This window comes from Podarcis tiliguerta (genome assembly GCF_965153285.1).
Source record: "Podarcis tiliguerta genome assembly, chromosome: 5".
NCBI classification, from domain to species: Eukaryota; Metazoa; Chordata; class Lepidosauria; order Squamata; family Lacertidae; genus Podarcis; species Podarcis tiliguerta.
Window position 1 is genome coordinate 12,604,355 of NC_139538.1, and position 19,268 is coordinate 12,623,622.

Sequence of the window (19,268 nt, forward strand, 5' to 3'; positions counted from 1 at the left end):
TCTGCACCAGTCCGTAGGTGTTTGCAAACACAAATATTTCATTTGTATGTGCTACATTTATATAAATATAGACAAAGAGCCTAAATATACACAAAGAGCCAAAAAATAATGTGTGTAGCAGCCTTCAGTGAGAAGCAGTGGTGTCATTAACCACAGACTTGGGGGGAGCAAAATCTTGGGTGCCACCCTGCCCTTAGCAGTAAAGACACTCGTGCTCACTAGTGCCTGTCTGCTGTCTTGGATTATACAGTCATACCTTGGGTTACAGACGCTTCAGGTTGCGTTTTTTCGGGTTACAGACCCGCTGAAACCCGGAAGTACCGGAACGGGTTTCTTCTGGGTTTTGGTGGTTGCGCATGCACAGAAGCGCTAAATTGCGCTTTGCACATGTGCAGAAGTGCCAAATCGCAACCCGCACATGCGCAGACGCGCCACTGCAGGTTGGCAACGCTGTGGGTTGCGAACATGCATCCTGCACAGATCATGTTCACAACCCGAGTGTCCACTGTAGTACTCATCTGACCTCAGTATTTGCCTCCATGACAGTCTAAAGAAGTCTAAAGCCAGCAGTAGTTCTTCACCTAGCCTACCAGCTGTGTTTTGTCATAGCAACTTAACAACTTGGGACCAGTTTACCTATGAGATCACCTTGCACCACATGTACACTCGACCACTTCGATTGGCGAAATTGGCACAACTGCAAGTGCCACATAATACCTGTTCCACATATATAAGAACACAATCATTTAATGTGGCAGCACATACACTTAGGAACTCCCTGCCTATTGAGATCAAGTTGGCTCCTTCACTGTACTATTTTGGTGCCTGCTAAAAACATTCCTACGTGGCCTACTGAGATGCTGAAGAAATGCTGATGTGGAAAACTGATTTCAAGGAGGTGTAGGATATTGTTAGAATGGGAAACCAAAGATGAAAAGGTTAAATCTGCTGTGATCCATTGGGTTAGGGATGTGGAGCATAACATAGAATTAGAATCATGGGGAAAGTTAAGGAAATCTGGGTTGAAATTCACAGCATGTTCTACCCTGAGGGAGAACTTTATGAAAATGATGTGTAGATGGGACCTAAGACAAAGTAAATCAGCCAAATTGTATAAATCAACGTCAAATCTTTGCTGGAAATTTAAAGAAGCAGAAGGCTCATTTTATCACATGTGGTGGACATGTAAGTACAGTGGTGCCTCGCAAGACGAAATTAATTCGTTCTGCGAGTTTTTTGTCTTGTGAATTTTTTGTCTTGCGAGGTACCACTGTGCATTGACGGTTTCCCATAGGAATGCATTGACAGTTTTAAGAAAAAGGCGCAAGACGTTTTCGTCTTGCGAAGCAAGCCCATAGGGAAATTCGTCTTGCGAAGCAACTCAAAAAACAAAAAATCTTTCATCTTGCGAGTTTTTCGTCTTGCGAGGCATTCGTCTTGCGAGGTACCACTATAGCTAAGGACTTTGGGGAGATGATTTATAATGAAGAAGAAGAAGAAGAAGAGTTTGGATTTGATATCCCGTCTTTCACTCCCTTTAAGGAGTCTCAAAGCGGCTAACATTCTCCTTTCCCTTCCTCCCCCACAACAAACACTCTGTGAGGTGAGTGGGGCTGAGAGACTTCAGAGAAGTGTGACTGGCCCAAGGTCACCCAGCAGCTGCATGTGGAGGAGCGGAAACGTGAACCCGGTTCCCCAGATTACAAGACTACCGCTCTCAACCACTACACCACACACTGAGTTGAAATAGATATTTAAGGTAACTTTCCCAAAAAGACTGGAAGATTTTTTTACTAGGGATAACTAGAGCAGAAAATCGTGCCCTCCCTAAAAGAGGGCACATGTTGGGGTGAGACCTGGAGACTGACCTCCTGGTTGTGGGTCAGTATATTGGACAGCTACAACACCCGATTGGTAGGTCCCTTGTTGCTGGGTTTAATCTGGCCAATGGGGTGCAATCTAAATGGATTGAAGGACCTATATATACCTATGCACGTGACCCAGAGCTTCCTCTTTCAGCTCGAGCATCGGAACACCCCCACACCTCTCCTTATCTTTAGGGCATTTTGCGATTGACCTTGCTATGCCGTTGTGTGCAAGGCAGGAATTTCCCCCACTTGGTTGATTGGCCGTAGCTCTTTGGGTTTCGCCTGTCGCGTAGCAATTCGTCACAACTTGTAAGGTTGCGGATAGGCTCTGGTTCATGTGATAGGGATGGGAGACCGGTCTCACCATCCCTATGTGAAGGGTATTCCATTAAAGGAATCCAGGGACTCAACTTGGTTCGGTCAACCCCTGAAAAGGGGTTGTGCCCATGCCTGAGTCCAGGGCAGCATCTGGGGAGTGAACAGGGTCTGTCCCAGGCTTTTCACCTACCTCAGGTGTTCACCCTTGGCTGACCTATGATAGAGCTCTGGGTCAGCGCTATCTGCAAGGGTGTAGGGAGCTAGTCAAACCAGAGCCTATGCAACCACTCGCTTTTCTGTAATCAATCAAGTTGTGGCTTAAATTCTGCCAAAAAACCAAAACTAAAATTGGAGTCAAATGTGTCTTTATTAAGGGGAAGGTCTCTGGGTCTGAACATGCAAAACAGATAAATCTATTTCTTTACGCAACCACAGCAACCATGAGTTTACAAATTTTACAAATTATGGTAAAAGTTTCTGAACACACTGTGTGAGCTAGGAGTGGTCCTCTCTGATCAAGTTCACTTAGTGAAAGAGAACAAACAGTGGAAAGAAGGCGAATGAAAGAACTTTCTCAACTGTCCGTCACCAGACATAAGGGAGTGTGTCCTGGTCAGGTCTAGAAACAACAGCATACTCTGTGGTCTTAACCCCTTTATGCATTTAACTAGAGTTAAACATGCTAGCTGTATGAAACTGCATTTGCTACAAGACAGGCTGCTGCCATGATTTCCAAAGAAGCAGACTCTAGTAACTGAATACTTATGCTGCAGTAAATGTTTTAGTCTTTAAGGTACAGTACCATATTTTTGTTGTATTCATCTAGTGCCCCTTTCAGTACATTGGTAGGTGTGAGAAAACAAGGACTGATATTTCTGGTCCTTAAACAATTCTCAGGTGGTTTGTGGTCTATACAAGACGCTGTAATGGAAAAACCTAAAAATGCATATGTATGATGCAAGTGTTTCCTGGAGACAGGATGTTATTCCTGTTAATAATGTATTCCACACTTACAGTACACACACTTACAGTGCTAATGCACTTTTGTAGTGTGTGTACTTTTGTACAATAAAATAAAATAATCCAACCATAATGAATGGAGTGGATTCTGTAATGCTTTTAGCTTTCACTTCTGCTGATGTTAAAATGGTATAATCCTGATCTTTATACATTCTGAATATGAAAGCAGAATCGCTGGTGGTAAAGTACAGATAAACTGCTTTCCTTGAGGGGAAAAATAATGCTATTTGAAAAACAAAGAGGAACACAGCCTTTTATCAGCTGCAGAAAAAAGAACACTTGTGTGTTTGCTTTAGATATGCCAAGGTAAATCCTCTTATACCTAAAACTGTGGCACTGCTAAACACTTTGATTCATCCATTCAAATGGGGTGCTTACTCTCTAAAATGCAATCTGTGGACTGAAAAGCATATGTATCTCCAGCGAAATCCAGCTTTGCACTAGATGGAATGAATAAATGGCATTCTTAGAATCAGAACAACAAAAGCTTTGATCAGAAAATGCATTAATAGGGGTGCTCCCATACTTTTCTGAAGATATAGCTAGGGCACCTTTATATTTGTAAAATTATTTTGTTGCATCCTTCCATGTAATTTCAGAACCCTTGGGATTGGTCTGATTTCTGCTAGGAGTGCTATTGCTCCCTACATCTTAACTCAGGTTCAGAGTTCAAAGTTCCTCTCCAGGAAAACAAAATTGCTAATTGTTAACAATATTGTCTCATAATCTCCCTCCTCCATGTAGTGTGCATGAAGAAGATGGAGACATGCTATTGGGTACCAAAGAGGAGGCAGAACTGCTGAACACCAACTTTGCCTCTGTCTTCACTCAAAAGCAAAATAGTGCTCAACCAGGTGATAACAGAATAAATGATTTAAGGAGAAAGCTACAGCCCAAGATAGGAAAAGAGGTGGTAAGGGAGTACCTAGCTATTTAAATGAATTCAAATCTGCAGGGCCTGATGAGCTGCAACCAAGGATATTAAAGGAGCTTGTGGATGCCATCCCACAGCCTCTGTCTATAATCTTTGAAAATTCTTGGAGAACAAATAAGGTTCCTGCAGACTGGAGATGGGCAGGTGTTGACTCCATCTTAAAAAACTGGGGGAAATAAGACCCAGGTATCTACTGACCGATGAGCTTGACGTCGATACCAGGAAAGATCCTAGAACAGATAATTAAATAGTTGGTATGCAACAGTGGAGGAATGGCAGATGAAGATGATGGACTTTTGGGAGCTAGCCGACCTGACCGGAAGAATCCGCGAACAGAAGGAGGAGGAGTACCAAGAGGAATGGAAGAAATTCAAAGACTACTTAGCTAAATATCATAGAATCATAGAATCATAGAGTTGGAAGAGACCACAAGGGCCATTGAGTCCAACCCCCTGCCAAGCAGGAAACACCATCAGAGCACTCCTGACATATGGTTGTCAAGCCTCTGCTTAAAGACCTCCAAAGAAGGAGACTCCACCACACTCCTTGGCAGCAAATTCCACTGTCGAACAGCTCTTACTGTCAGGAAGTTCTTCCTAATGTTTAGGTGGAATCTTCTTTCTTGTAGTTTGGATCCATTGCTCCGTGTCCACTTCTCTGGAGCAGCAGAAAACAACCTTTCTCCCTCCTCTATGTGACATCCTTTTATATATTTGAACATGGCTATCATATTCAATATGTTAAGACAACTTAAACAGAATTACTTGCGAGTATCAGATAGGCCTAGGATTTAAATATGTGATGTTGTAGAATACTATGTTAAAAGTTAAAATGAAAAGAAAGAAAGAAGTTAATCGACCAAGTAAATTTTATGTGAAAATAGTTTTGGAAAACTGCTACAATGATTTATATGGGAACTCAGCCAGGGAGACTCGAGGAAGTCACCCAACAATGTTAACAAAAGTGGAATTGCTACAGTTAGGATAAATGTCCGGTTGTTGTTTTTTAATGTTTTCTTTTTATGTTTGTGGATTTGTTTGTTAGAAATTTGGAAAACTAATAATTTTTGTTGAAAAAAATAAAATAAATAGTTGGCATGGGTTTCTCAAAAAACAAGTCATGTCAGACAAACCTCATTTCTTTTTTCTTTTTTTGAAAGAGTTACAAGTTTGGGGAAAGCTGTGAATGTAGTGTATCTTAATTTCAGTAAGGCTTTTTCAAAGTCCCCCATGATATTCATCTGGAGAAGCTGGTAAAAGGTGGACTGGAAAAGATAACTGTTCATTGGATTTGTAGCTGGTTGAGTGACGAAACCTAAAGAGTGCTCATTAATGGTTCGTCATCATCCTAGAAAATAGTGACAAGTGGGATGCCGCAGGGTTCTTTCCTGGGCCCATTGTTGTTCAACATCTTTCTAAATGACTTGGAGGAAGGAATTGAAGGAATGTTCATCAAATGTGCAGATGACACCAAAGTGAGAGGCATAGCTAATGTTGCAGAAGACAGAATCGGGATTCACTATTATCTTAACAGATAGGCGAACTGGGTCTGAATGAACAAAATGAATTTCAGTATGGACAAATGTAAGGTTCTGCATTTAGGCAGGAAGAACCAGATGCACAAATATAAGATGGGGCACACCAGGCTTGCCAGTAATGCATGTGAAAATGATCTAGGGGTCTTGATAAAGGTAAAGGGACCCCTGACCGTTAAGTCCAGTCGTGAATGATTCTGAGGTTGTGGCGCTCATCTTGCTTTACTGGCCGAGGGAGCCGGTGTACAGATTCCGGGTCATGTGGCCAGCATGACTAAGCCACTTCTGGCAAACCAGAGCAGCACACGGAAATGCTGTTTACCTTCCCGCCGGAGTGGTACCTATTTATCTACTTGCACTTGACGTGCTTCCAAACTGCTAGGTTGGCAGGAGCAGGGACCGAGCAACGGGAGCTCACCCCGTTGCAGGGATTCGAACTGCCGACCTTCTGATCGGCAAGCCCTAGGCTCTATGGTTTAGATCACAGTGCCATCCACGTCCCCTAGGGGTCTTAGTAGACCACAAATTAAACATGAGCCAACAGTGTGACACAGAAGAAGAAAAAAAAGAGTTAATGCTATTCTAGGCTGCATCAACAGAAGTATAGTGCCCCGATCAAGTCATAGTACCACTATTCTGCCTCAGTCAGACCACACCTGGAGTTCCACCACAGTTTTAGAAGGCTGTTGACAAACTGGAATGTGAGCAAAAGAGGGTGACCAAGTTGTCTGCAATACAACTTAATAGATATGCTAGTGCAAGCATTAGCACTAGTGAAATTGGTTTTCCTCTAAGTGCACTCCATGCCATCCCCAATTTTTATCCCATTGATTGCTTTCTCTTCCAAGAATTTGTCCAATCCTCTTTTAAAGTCATTTCAAGTTGGTGGCCATCACTGTTTCTTCTGGGAGTGAGTGACTTATCTTTACTATTTGCTGCATGAAGTACCCCCCCCACCCCATATCCTGAATCATTTTGATAAAATTCTATCATGCCTTTTCTCTAGACTAAAAAGTCCAAAATGCTGTAAACCTTTCTTCACAGGGGAGTTGCAAGATTCAAACCAGGAGCTCATATATTCAGCCTCAGTCTTAAAGGCACCATACAGTACAAAGTGGGGAAATTTGCTGGGGGTGAAGAAAATCTGCAATGCTCTTTGCACTGCAATATGTCTGGGACTTGATGAAGTGTGCTATTATGACAGTCATTTGAAGGCACTTGCTATTTTGAATCCACCAAGTTTATTTACTGGCTGATTTTGTCTCCTATTTTACCTGATCTTGAAAATCAATGAACTTATGATTTCATCGGGGGCGGGAGGGGGGGGGGACTGGCAAAGTTCTGGCACAGAAATTTGTGTTTCTATTTCAACTGGAGCATTTTCCTGAGTCTCTCCTCCCCCCCATCCTCCACCGCTCTCCCTCAACTATTAATGTACATTTCAGAGGCTCATATCCTTTCAGAGGTTAAACCTAATATGTCTCAGAATGCCGTGCTCTTTGTTTCACAGGATCTGACAGAACTCATTGAAAGCTCGGGGAAATATATTTACATTTTCTTTAATATTTGACATGATGCAAAGCTTTATCCTTAGAGGGAAAAACTACAGAAGAGAAAAAAACCCATAAAAAGAGTCGTTAACAAATAAATACATCTGAAGTAAAATGTAAATGGTGCTAAAAATGTAAAGGAAACATAGCAAAAGCACCCCCCCCACACACACAGGCAAGGTCTTTTTGGGCCTTATATCTCCTAGATAACAAACCTGGCCATTTTTCATTGGACTAGAAGCTGCTAGAAAAGGAAGAATTGGTTCTCTATTATCTTTCAGTTTATCCTCTCCCCTAAAACAAGAAGGCACCTAAACTTACCATGTTGGATATATACATCTGATTAATGGACTTTAACATTTTACTTTTTTACAGATAAGCAACAATGGAGATTAACCATGTTGGATATATACATCTGATTAATGGACTTTAACATTTTACTTTTTTACAGATAAGCAACAATGGAGATTAACCACCACTATACAATATTTAAATCGGCATGTTCCTATAGAGTGAGGGCTTTGGCCTCCTCTTAATGTGATCGTCCATCTCCAGATTCTCTCTCTACTTCCACTGTGTTTCACTTCCATGTGAATGTACACAACACAACAACACAACACAAACCCCTCCAGCTGGGCAAGGGCAAGCAAAAGGCTTTTTCATAGTTCTAGGAAACATTCCATTCAGGGAAAAGCACCCTAGAGGATCTCAAGGGTTGGATGGAGAGACCATGAGGGTCACATTCAATTTATGGACCAGAGTTCCATCAGCCCATTTGGTGTTAGTGCTAACAGCTAAGTTGTCCCATTTTGGTATGAAAAGGTCTTAAGGCCAGTGCAGTGGCCTTGGTACGGTGAGAGGTATGGAGATGTGGTCTCAGAAAGGTCCCCATGCTTACTGCTTTTGTAGGTGCAGGAAAAAATGCAGCTGTTTTTATATTACCATAAAGAAAACTAGGGCTATTCTGTTTCCGTTCCAAATTAATTTCTGCAATGTTCAATTAGAAACCCCTCTCTGGAAATGGCTACCCACTGAATGCCTTTCGTTAGGGACTCATTTTTGAGGCTGCCAGAAGTTTTAAGAGCTTGGCTCTATTTGCCTTTTGTTAAACATGATGCAAAATACCACACAAAATATGCACTTCTAGCAATGTGATGAAAGATATCGTTGAAAAGTTGTGTCGCAGAAAATTCAGAAAGTGTTTTTAGAGGGAAATGCTTTCTGTACTGGGAGTCTGGAGAAAAGAAAGATTTTCTAAACTCCCTTCCTATTGAGTTATAATTCATGAGGCTTTCTAGTCACAAACACAACGCATCAAGAAGTAATTCTTTTCCCTCCCACAGACCTGAAATATGATGAATCATCTATTTTAATGTGCATTTCACAAGCAACAGGGCCACGATCTGCGAAATCATACACTGACCCCACCTGTTATTATAATGGGGTAAACACTGTCACTTTCCCAGCCTACAGCAAATTACACAGAGGTAGCAAAAGTGGGTCATCCATCACTGGCACTAAGTTTGTTTCCAAAAAGAAGATTTCATATACCGTGCCTGCCGTTCAGACTGTTACTAGAAAGCACAAATTGGGAGATTCAGGTACAATATGGCCACAAGATGAATGGACATGACAGGCTTTCAAAGAAGCAGAGTGCGGCTGTTCTACAAATAACATTGTCAGAAACCAAAGCAGTCCTGCCGTGAGTGTCTGGCAGTGAGCCACATTTTGTACAGCCATTAATAGCTCTTTCTTCTGGTAGTTCAAGTGAAGAAAAAGACAACAGCAACGGGGATAAATCAATTACATGCAACTGGATGTGTATGTGTGTACATTTGTGTATGTCTGTGTCTAGGTTAGAGTCAGTGTGGTTGTGGTTAGAGTGTTAGACTAGGGCCTGAGAGACCAGAGTTAAAACCTCTACTCATTGAGTGAAACTCACTGGATGACCTTGGGCTAGTCATTGTCTCTCAGCCTAACCTACCTTGCATAGAATCATAGAACCAGAAAATTGTAGCAATGGAAGGGACCCCAAGAGGTCCCTAGTCCAAGCTCCTGCAATGCAGGAACCACAGCTAAAGAATCGATGGCAGATAGCCATCCAATCTCTGTTTAAAAACCTCCAGTGAAGGAGAGTCCACCAGCCGTTGATGCTGCCATGATATACGATACAAGGATTGCAAATTATATGCAGACTTCTCCATAGACTTCAAAACTCTTTGATCTGATTAATGCCCTGATCTCAAAGATCTAAGCGGCTTTGGCAGCTTGTAGAGTAGCTTGCACCAACACAACATTAACTGCCTTGATTCAGATGGTACGGAGGTGTAATTAAGTAAACTGAAGTGGTAGGACTTTTCTCTGCTGAAAGCCATAACTCTCTGTACACTTCCAGGAGGCTATTATGCAGCATGCTTACCAGATGGATCTTCAGTTCTGGAGGCCTACAGAGATTTGGAACACACATTTCCCAAGAGCAGGTGTGGGTGCTTATGAATTTATCTTTCCCCCCAAGCTCCTCTTCTATGTACCAGATGAGGATTACAAACCCTCTGGGCTTGGACTGTTCATTCCGATGCTCTGCTCCGCACCTAGCACTAAATAAATGTTAAATAGCAGAAGCAGAGATTGCCATGTATGTGCAGTTGTGCGGTACCTGCAGAAGTGCACAGCTGAGAAAATCACTCCCCTAGAGCAAATGATAACATCATGTAAACCAAATGTTTCTGATGTTTCAGGTTTGGGTTTCTGCTTATTCCAGTCCTGTGGCTGAACATTATCATGCATCACAGCCTAGTAAGCATCTTGGTTCTGCACTCCTGACTAGATGAGATTGCAGAAGTTTCGTGTTGTTAAATATGGACTGGCTCAATCATGTAGGAAGGAGGTAGATCTCAAGAGTTCCATTTTAAGAGCAAAAGGGAAAGCATAAGTGAACAATGGTCATAGTTCAGTGGTGAAGGGCAGGTAATAAATTTAATTAATAATAATAACTGAAATCAAGAACATCATTTCTACCTAATGAGAGGCAGGTTTGTTACCTGTCCTGCTGGACAAAATGGTAGAGGGAAAACTGAGGACTGGGAGCTTTGCACACAGGTGTTGTGCCGTCGATCTATGGTTCCTCCACATTCAGGTAAAGGCCAAACCTCCAGGTTGCAACCCAGCGGTCCTCAAAAACTTCATTTTAAAGGAATCTTTTGAAAGGTATGGTGGTGCTTAGCAGAGCTGCCTCATCAACTATAATCAAAGAATTTAAAAAATCCATCAAATGCTATTGACATGACTCTAAAAGAAGGCAGTTGACTCACCAAAAATATGAAGAATTCCAGCTTCCACTTAAAAAGGTATAAAACATAAACAGAGATGGATCATGCCAAAAATTGAGTCATAAAGCATACTATGTCTTAAACCCACACCTACTTGGCTTCTTTCGAGCCTTGCAAACAATACATCATCCCATTGGTTTAAATCTAGATGGAAGCTGTTTCTTTCTATTTCCTCCCCCCACCAAAATGACAGAGACAAATGGTTACATTACCGTGAGAGTTCCTTTGGCAGAGTAAGCAGCATAGGAGTAGAGAAGGTCTTGACTGTGAAGCTTTTTGGTCTCTTTGCTACACAGCTGTCCATTAGGATAAAAGCATTCACCAGTGCTATTCAGAGTCACTGTATTTGGAGAAGCGCCCGGCAGGTCAAGGAGGACAGAGTAATTTACGAGCTGGACATCTTCAAGGCCATAGGATGTCCACTGAGCCAGCAGCTTCATTGCAATATCTCTATCTTCTTTCCCACGCAGCTGTATCAAATCTCTGACAACAAAGAAACAACAACAGAAGTACTCGATTAACACGTTGGATTTCCCCAATGCCTCTTCACTTTTCTGATAAGAAGCCTCTGATTTTATTTGTATGATGCCTAGAATCTAGAAAATTTATTGTGCCTAATTCTCCAACCATCTTATCACAAGAAGCAGGTGGATATATCACATTAAGGATTTCAGGAGGCCCATTGTGTTAGCCCAGTCTTCTGGTTGTTTTGTAAAACTTGACGCTAGCCTTTCAAGAATATAGGATCGCCCATCTGGACAAACAAAACCTAACATCATCTACGAGGAAGACAAGGGACTGGTTCAGAAATGGATGCTTTTAGGAAGCTGCCCTCCTAGTCAGTGGTGTAGCATGGCGCAAAATTCTGAGGGGGCACAACCAAGTGCCCCCATGCAGGTGTCGGCTTCCATAGAAATCCATACCCTAGCAAAGGCAGCAGAGCAGCTCAGGCCCACGGTGAGCGGACATGAATGGAGCAAGGCAGGCAGCATAGTTTGCAGTGGTGGAGCTTCATGCTCTGGCACCGGGGGCAGAGAGACGGTGGGGGCATGGCTGGTGGATGCCCTGGGGGCATGGCACGCCACCCACAGGGGTGTGGCACATGTCCTGGGGGCATGGCACCCAGCACGGGTGGGGGGCAGCCATGATGGCACCCCACTGGGATTGTGGTGCCAGGGGCAGTGTGCTCCCCCTGCCTTCTCTTCCTCCACCAGTAATAGTGTGGTGTTCTTCCCCGCGGGCATGAGGTGGATTTGCCCACCAAAGGCTGTGTTTGCCAGATGGGCTCTCCCCCTGCAGTCTGAGCAGCACAGCCCTGCTTGGCTCTGGTGGGGGGTGCTCCAGTAGTGTCAGCAGCTTACCCGCCCAGGGCGCCAGCAACCCACGCTACGCCACTGCTCATGGTACCCGCCTGATGTTTGGGACTACAACTGCCATCAGTCCCAATCAGCATAACCAATGGGAGCCACTGGGTTGGGGAAAGCTGTGTTTTGTTCCTAGAATTAAGATAACAAAATAGCCTCTCTCTTTTTGTTAAACGTTTTCCCCCAAATTGTCCCTTGTTATGAGTGGAGATGCCTTTTGACTAAATGTAGCTGAAATTCTCTGCAGCTGATGGAAGTGAAGGGTCAGAATGGGGTGGGTAGACACTGCCCAGTCAGCTGCCTTAAGGAGGAGAACGTGGTTGGTACATTTCTTAGGAAAGTGTCCTTTATACAAAGATCTGAAGAAACATTATCTGAAGCTCCTAACATTAGGACTTAGCAATGATTCCCCCTAAAGGGTCTTATTGCACCAACAAACTTGCATTTAAAGCAGGTGAAGTTCTAGTTCCTTCTACATCTCTTCCTGGAGACCGCTGTCTCTTGGAGGAATCACACAGTGAACTTTTGCCCATGCTTCAGGTCATATGAGCTCTGAGAGTTGGGAGAACCTTCAGAATGGTCTTTAAGACAGTATGAAGAAGGGCTGATTTAATGAGAAATACAGAGGACCTATATACACTATACACAGGGACGTGGGTGGCGCTGTGGGTTAAAGCCTCAGCGCCTAGGGCTTGCCGATCGAAAGGTCGGCGGTTCGAATCCCCGCGAGGGGTGCGCTCCCGTTGTTCGGTCCCAGCGCCTGCCAACCTAGCAGTTCGAAAGCACTCCCGGGTGCAAATAGATAAATAGGGACCGCTTACTAGCGGGAAGGTAAACGGCGTTTCCGTGTGCAGCTCTGGCTCGCCAGAGCAGCTTTGTCACGCTGGCCACGTGACCTGGAAGTGTCTCCGGACAGCGCTGGCCCCCGGCCTCTTTGAGTGAGATGGGCGCACAACCCTAGAGTCTGTCAAGACTGGCTCGTACGGGCAGGGGTACCTTTACCTTTACCTTTTATACACATATGGGGGCATAAGGGCACAGGGGACTCTTAGGATATTATCCACCGTGTACACACAGCATATTTGAGAGAACACAACAGATCCTATCTTGTTCCGGCCCAATAGCCAGAAACCCATTTTAAACAAATGAGAATGACATTCACCATCTGTGGCCTATTTTAATACCAAATAAAACACACACACACACACACACACACACACACACACATGTTTGAAATGAAGTGGGCTTACGTTAAAGACTTGTGAGCTCTTTTCAAGAGGAATAATAGTCAAAGGTCAACTCTTTGGATTTAATCTTTTCCACTTTATCTCCAATAAGTCTTCAAACAGACTGCACAAAATAGACAAGTTAATCCAATCACTAGTACATTACAAGCTAGTGATTTCATCAGCTATGCCCTTTAAGGCAATGACACAAACTTGGACAGTCCCAAAACGCACAAAGTCGTTTGATTAACACAATTGCTACTTGAAGACCCACATTTCCCACAGGTATTGGAAGCATTAATAGAATAAATAATGGAAGTGAACTCATCCCATACAAATAAGATTGACGCAGTTCCCATCAGCCTGCACTTTGCTTCAGTGAGGGAGGTAGTTTTAAATGAAGAGCACAATTATGAAATTGTTCCTTTCACTATGAAATGAACGATGCTTTCCACTCTGTAATTAAATCAATACGCTATTGAAACTTTAGTGACAATATCCTTGATTGAATTAAAGCAACACAAGTGCATTCCTTATTTACTTCATAATTCCTTTTGCAGAATATTTAAAAATCCTGATGCAAATCGTGCTCTAAGCTTTATTAAAACAAATCAGCAGGTATTAAGTGTTTTAATGACTCTTGGGAATATTTTAATCTAGCAAACAAACTCTTCAGAAGTTCTACTAGCAAGGCTAAGGCTGTGATCCTAAGCCTTCTTACTGAGAAGGATATCCTTTTTGGCCAAGTTGAACATACTTCCAAGCAAATATCTTCAGGAGCACTGAGTTGCAAATGACCCATGTACTTCAACTTCACTGTTCTTGAAGTTTAAAAGTGATCTGTCATGGCCTTTGAATCATGCAGCAATCCAGGATCAGAGTCAGGGGCTACAGAGGCACCAACAAAGGGCTCTGAGCCAGCTGCTGTGCCTGGGACCATCAGAGAGCCCTCAGAAGAACCTAGGAGCCCTCAGAAGAACCTCCCATACCACAAGGACCTGTAGGACCATGGCCAAGACCCTCATGGGTGCCTTCCCGTTTGTCTGAGGAACCAATGCCTTTCACAGTAAATTAGTCCAGCAGCACAGGACACACACCAAGTGGGAGGCAATGGAATGGAGAAAGGGTGTCCATCTTCAGGTCAGAAGGTTGGACATTTCAGAACCTTAAGTTCTCCACAAGGGAATGGAGCCTAGAAGAGGTAGTTTGGAGGCAGGGGTTTCAAAGGCCTGTTGCCTTGTCCTGTGGATCCAGCATCTGACCAGAGCACAACATGATCCTTATACTGAATGAGGACGCGGTTTAGCTAAAGTTGGGTTTGGGTTGCCTTGGCCAGATAAAGCGACTAAGAAATTTAATTAATTAATTAATTAATTAATTAATAATAATGTAAAATAAAAAGTGAGCCCTCACTCAGTTCTATTATAAGCTATAGAAATTCAGTTAATTGCAATTTCAATTTAACCCATTCTTTTCAACAGGATGTAAGAATAGCTGCATTTAGCTGCATTGGTGCCCATGGTGTTCATTTGAGCTTTATAGGCTGGTTGACACATACATACACCTTGATTTCTCATTGCCTGAGTATTCAGCACTTGTTGATAGGATTTGAATATGTGAGCATGTTTCACTGTAGTGGTAGAACAGTGATGACTCATTCTCACATATGCAAGTCATCCCTTGATTCTGCAGTGATCAAGCAAATAACATTCTAGTGTGATTCAATCTTTGTTATACAGGTTTGATACAACGAACCACTGCATGACTAGGGTAGCCATATTTTGAAGAGCAAAAAAGAAGACACATTTACCGACTTCTACTTTTAACCAAGGATCGCTATGACAACTCTATCCATGAAAAGGAGGATGTGTCCTGGGAAAAGAGGACATATGGCAACCCTTTGTCAAAGCAGAAGATGTAAATTCACAACGTAACCCCCCCCCGCAACATTTAACTAAAGGATGGAAGGAGGTTGGGAATTCAGATGAATTTCCCATCTACATGATAAAGCAGGGGTACCTAGCATGGTGCCTTCCAGCAGATGGTGAACTAAAAGTTCCACCAGCCCCAGTTGCATAGCCAAAAGTCAAGTTTGTTGGGAATTGTAGTCCAGCAACAACTGTAGGCCACCATGTTGTTAGGAGGGAAGGAAGGAAGAATGGAATTCTTTTTCTTTTGTATCACTATAAAGGTAAAGGTAAAGGGACCCCTGACCATTAGGTCCAATCGTGACCAATTCTTGGGTTGCGGAGCTCATCTTGCTTTATTGGCCGAGGGAGCCGGCGTACAGCTTCCGGGTCATGTGGCCAGCATGACTAAGCCGCTTCTGGTGAAGCAGAGCAGCGCACGGAAATACCGTTTACCTTCCCGCTGCAGCAGTACCTATTTATCTACTTGCACTTTGACGTGCTTTCAAGCTGCTAGGTTGGCAGGAGCAGGGACTGAGCAACGGGAGCTCACCCCTTCGCGGGGATTCAAACCACTGACCTTCTGATCAGCAAGTCCTAGGTTCTTTGGATTAACCCACAACGCCACTATGTTGTATCACTATAATGTCAAGTAAATATTAAATTCAAGCATTATTCTTGCATGGAAATAAGACACTTTGCATTCTCTTCTGTAGAATATTCTGCTGTTTAACCCAATGGCTGTCAAAATTGTGATCTAGGGAATTCTGGGGTTCTTGATTAGGATGAGTAAAACACATTCTAAATTCACTTGTGGCTGTGTCAAAGGCTTACTGGTCTTCGTGACAATGTGTACCTCATAATCTGTTGCCACCCAGAGAGGTTCCTTGGCCAGTAGGTTTACACGGAACATGTTTCCTGGAGGTAGAAAGTTTGAAAACCATTGGTTTCAGCTACCCAGAGATGAATCACAAAGGATTATGGTTCACAATCTACACCATAAAGCTTCAGCAATCTGAATGCTATTGTGTAAAGCAGTAAAGAGGCTGGAAGCCTCCTGAAGGGGATAAAACAATTTGTCTGTACAGCTCATCAGCGCTCAACAGTTATAAGGCTAGGATTCCCTGCCAGCACAGCAGCGTGACAGCCCCAAAAGGTGGAGGGATATGGCTTGTCTCTGAAGAAAAATGAACACTTACAGTACCCAGGCATTTTGATATAAAATAGGCATTAATGGAGGGAGTGAATTGGCTGAACCAGCATGCCTGGCATGCAGCGAGGAATAATTTGCTGTCGCTGGATCTTTTCTTACTCTTGCTTCATAAAACATACAAATGAAACTGACCAAAGGAAAGTGGTCAGATGGGGGTTGTGGTCCGCATTTTAAAACTGGGGGGTAGGGCTCCCACTTTTTCCATTGGGAGAAATGCAACCTTATTCCTAGGTTGGGGTAAGCTGGGTTGGCATGCAACCAAGGAAACGGGGGCAATTGGCAGGCCCCCAGCTGGCTCCAGCCCACCGGCCAGTGTGCCGGGCGAACTCCAGTCCTTGGTACAGCATGAATCTGCAACCCAAGCTTCAGAAGCTAGGGCACACTACTAAGCAGAGTATATGCTACGCAAACAGAAATGGCAGAAGAGGCTGTGTGAGCATATTTACAAGCAGTTTATTCAGCGTAAAGGTAAAGGGGCCCCTGACCATTAGGTCCAGCTTGTGACCAACTCTGGGGTTGCGGAGCTCATCTCGCTTTATTGGCTGAGGGAGCCGGCGTACAGCTTCTGGATCATGTGGCCAGCACGACTAAGCTGCTTCTGGCGAACCAGAGCAGCACACGGAAATGCCGTTTATTTTCCCGCCAGAGTGGTACCTATTTATTTACTTGCACTTTGATGTGCTTTCAAACTGCTAGGTTGGCAGGAGCTGGGACCGAGCAACGGGAGCTCACCCCATCGCAGGGATTCGAACCACTGACCTTCTGATCGGCAAGCCCTAGGCTCTGTGGTTTAACCCACAGCGCCACCCGCGTCATTCAGCGTACATCAGAACAAAAGGAAACATGTCTGATCTCCTTCGTGTCCAAGACAACTAAAGCAAAAGCTATACACAAACAGAAGTTCCCAGCAAGCTGTGCTGGAGTGTAAACAGATATGTGACACACAACAATCATGCCTGTTCCTTAAGGTGGAACGGAATATCCCAACAAGCTGAACCAATGGCAGAACGGTGGCTAAAAGACAGAATAAAGCAGACCAGATGTGTAGCCAGGATGTATCAGAACTGAGCGAGAGGCAGCCCATGAGGCTGGAGCCAGAGACAAAAAGAATTCCACTGGCCAAGCATTTAAACAGAGGGCTTCATAGCCATTCCCATCATGGGGAAACAAGCTCCTATGGGAACACTTCCTAAGGAGTATCTAGGAAGATGCTCCAATTTGTCCCCCAAGTGGCTCTCAGAATAGCCATTTAGAGAGCTGACAATCCTATCCCAACACCGGCAACTCACTACAAAAGTTTCTAATGTGCTGTCCCAAGGCACCAGTGTGTCAGTGAGTACCTCCTTTGGCATCCCAAAACTATCAGACTATAGAGCCCACTCCCATGGAAGGCAGTGGGGGCCACCGACTCAGGGAGCTTTAAAAGAGGATTAGATAAATTCATGAAGGAGCTCTCATACTTCCCCTTGGCTTCCAGGTCCACAGGAACAGAAGATGCGGTATGCTAGCCAGGACTTTCAGGACTGCTAGCAAAGTGTCCAGCTCACCACATGTGAATAGAAAGGAGAAGCCCACATGAACTTCTCCCTGGATCAGGGCCAGGCACAGAACCAAGAAGGGGATGGAGCCTCCAGATCCTGTAGAAACTCTAAGCTTGAACTGAATAGTTTCTGGAGCAACAGCTTCCAACCATTTCTGAAGTGGGTGAAGGACAAAATCCTCTTGTGGTGCTGGAATGTAAGCTGAAAATTCCAGCTAAGGTGTAAGTGTGTTGGTGTGTTGGTAGGGAGGAAAACCTGTAGAGGCTAATGGACTCCAACTCACATCAATCAGAGCCAGCATGGCTGATGGTCAGGAATGATGGTAGTTGTAGCCCAATAGCACCTGCTGTGCCACCAATTCTGTAGAAGAAGAGGAGTTTGGATTTAATATCCCGCTTGATCGCTACCCGAAGGAGTCTCAAAGCGGCTAACATTCTTCTTTCCCTTCCTCCCCCACAACAAACACTCTGTGAGGTGAGTGGGGCTGAGAAACTTCAAAGAAGTGTGAGTAGCCCAAGGTCTCCCAGCAGCTGCATGTGGAGGAGCGGAGACGCGAACCCGGTTCCCCAGATTACAAGTCTACTGCTCTTAACCACTACACTACCCTGGCTCCTGATGGTCAGGAATGATGGTAGTTGTAGCCCAATAGCACCTGCTGTGCCACCAATTCTGTACTCCTGACCTAAGGCATTCTGAGCTGTGAAAATCCATTTGCACATGGAAGCCACCAAGTGATGAAAATCAGGGGTGTTGTTGTTGCTTTTAACCATGCCCAATGACTGTGTGAACCCTGTAAGGCTCCCAGAGCCACAACACTGCTATTAAAGGGCATTTATTCATATGGATTTCTGTCTGACTAGAGCAGGAAGAGACCTTGCTGAAAACACTTCCATAGAGCTATTGTTTTTCTATAAAGGTGCCTTATGGGCAGAAATTCCATCAAAAACTGTCACCCAGGAGTGAAATATGCTTGTGCAATTCTGCGCCTGCTTTTCAAATACTACTTGGGGTTTTTTTTGGGGGGGGGGTGTATGTGTGTTTTAAATTATTTTCTCCTTTCACTTGACGTGATCCATGTTTGAACTGACATTTCGGTTTAGCTTTTCCTCGAGTCTAATTGTTCAAGAAATAACAGTAGGGAGTTTGTGTGCATGTGTGTTGCAAATGAACTGATCTTTATTTAGGAGGGAAATGACAGCATGTTGGAATGGGAAGAGAGACCGTAAATATACTGTGTATTCATTCCCATCTTGTCAAGCCCCTCTGGAGCCAGAAAGCACAGCTCTCTCACACACACACTCCCCCACACTGCCTCAATATCTGCCTCGTACAGTTCCCTCCCCCCCCCCTTTCCAGGGGAAAGATACACAAGACAGATGATAAGCAATATCTTAACTCTCCTCCAACACAAAAAAAAAGTACACAGCTTGATCCATCAAAAAGCCAGTAACTGACATTTGCACA

At 43.9% G+C, this 19,268-nt stretch overlaps 1 protein-coding gene across 8 annotated transcripts in view; it reads right to left on the bottom strand.

Moving 5' to 3' along the window:
- Positions 1 to 19,268, bottom strand: part of NAALADL2 (N-acetylated alpha-linked acidic dipeptidase like 2) — an 803,264-nt gene that overhangs the window by 332,352 nt on the left and 451,644 nt on the right. For all 8 annotated transcript variants that reach the window (XM_083442084.1, XM_083442080.1, XM_083442081.1 and 5 more), the window contains one exon: positions 10,766 to 11,036. In XM_083442084.1, the coding sequence (XP_083298210.1) occupies positions 10,766 to 11,036 (271 nt within the window). The remainder of the gene's footprint in view (positions 1 to 10,765; positions 11,037 to 19,268) is intronic.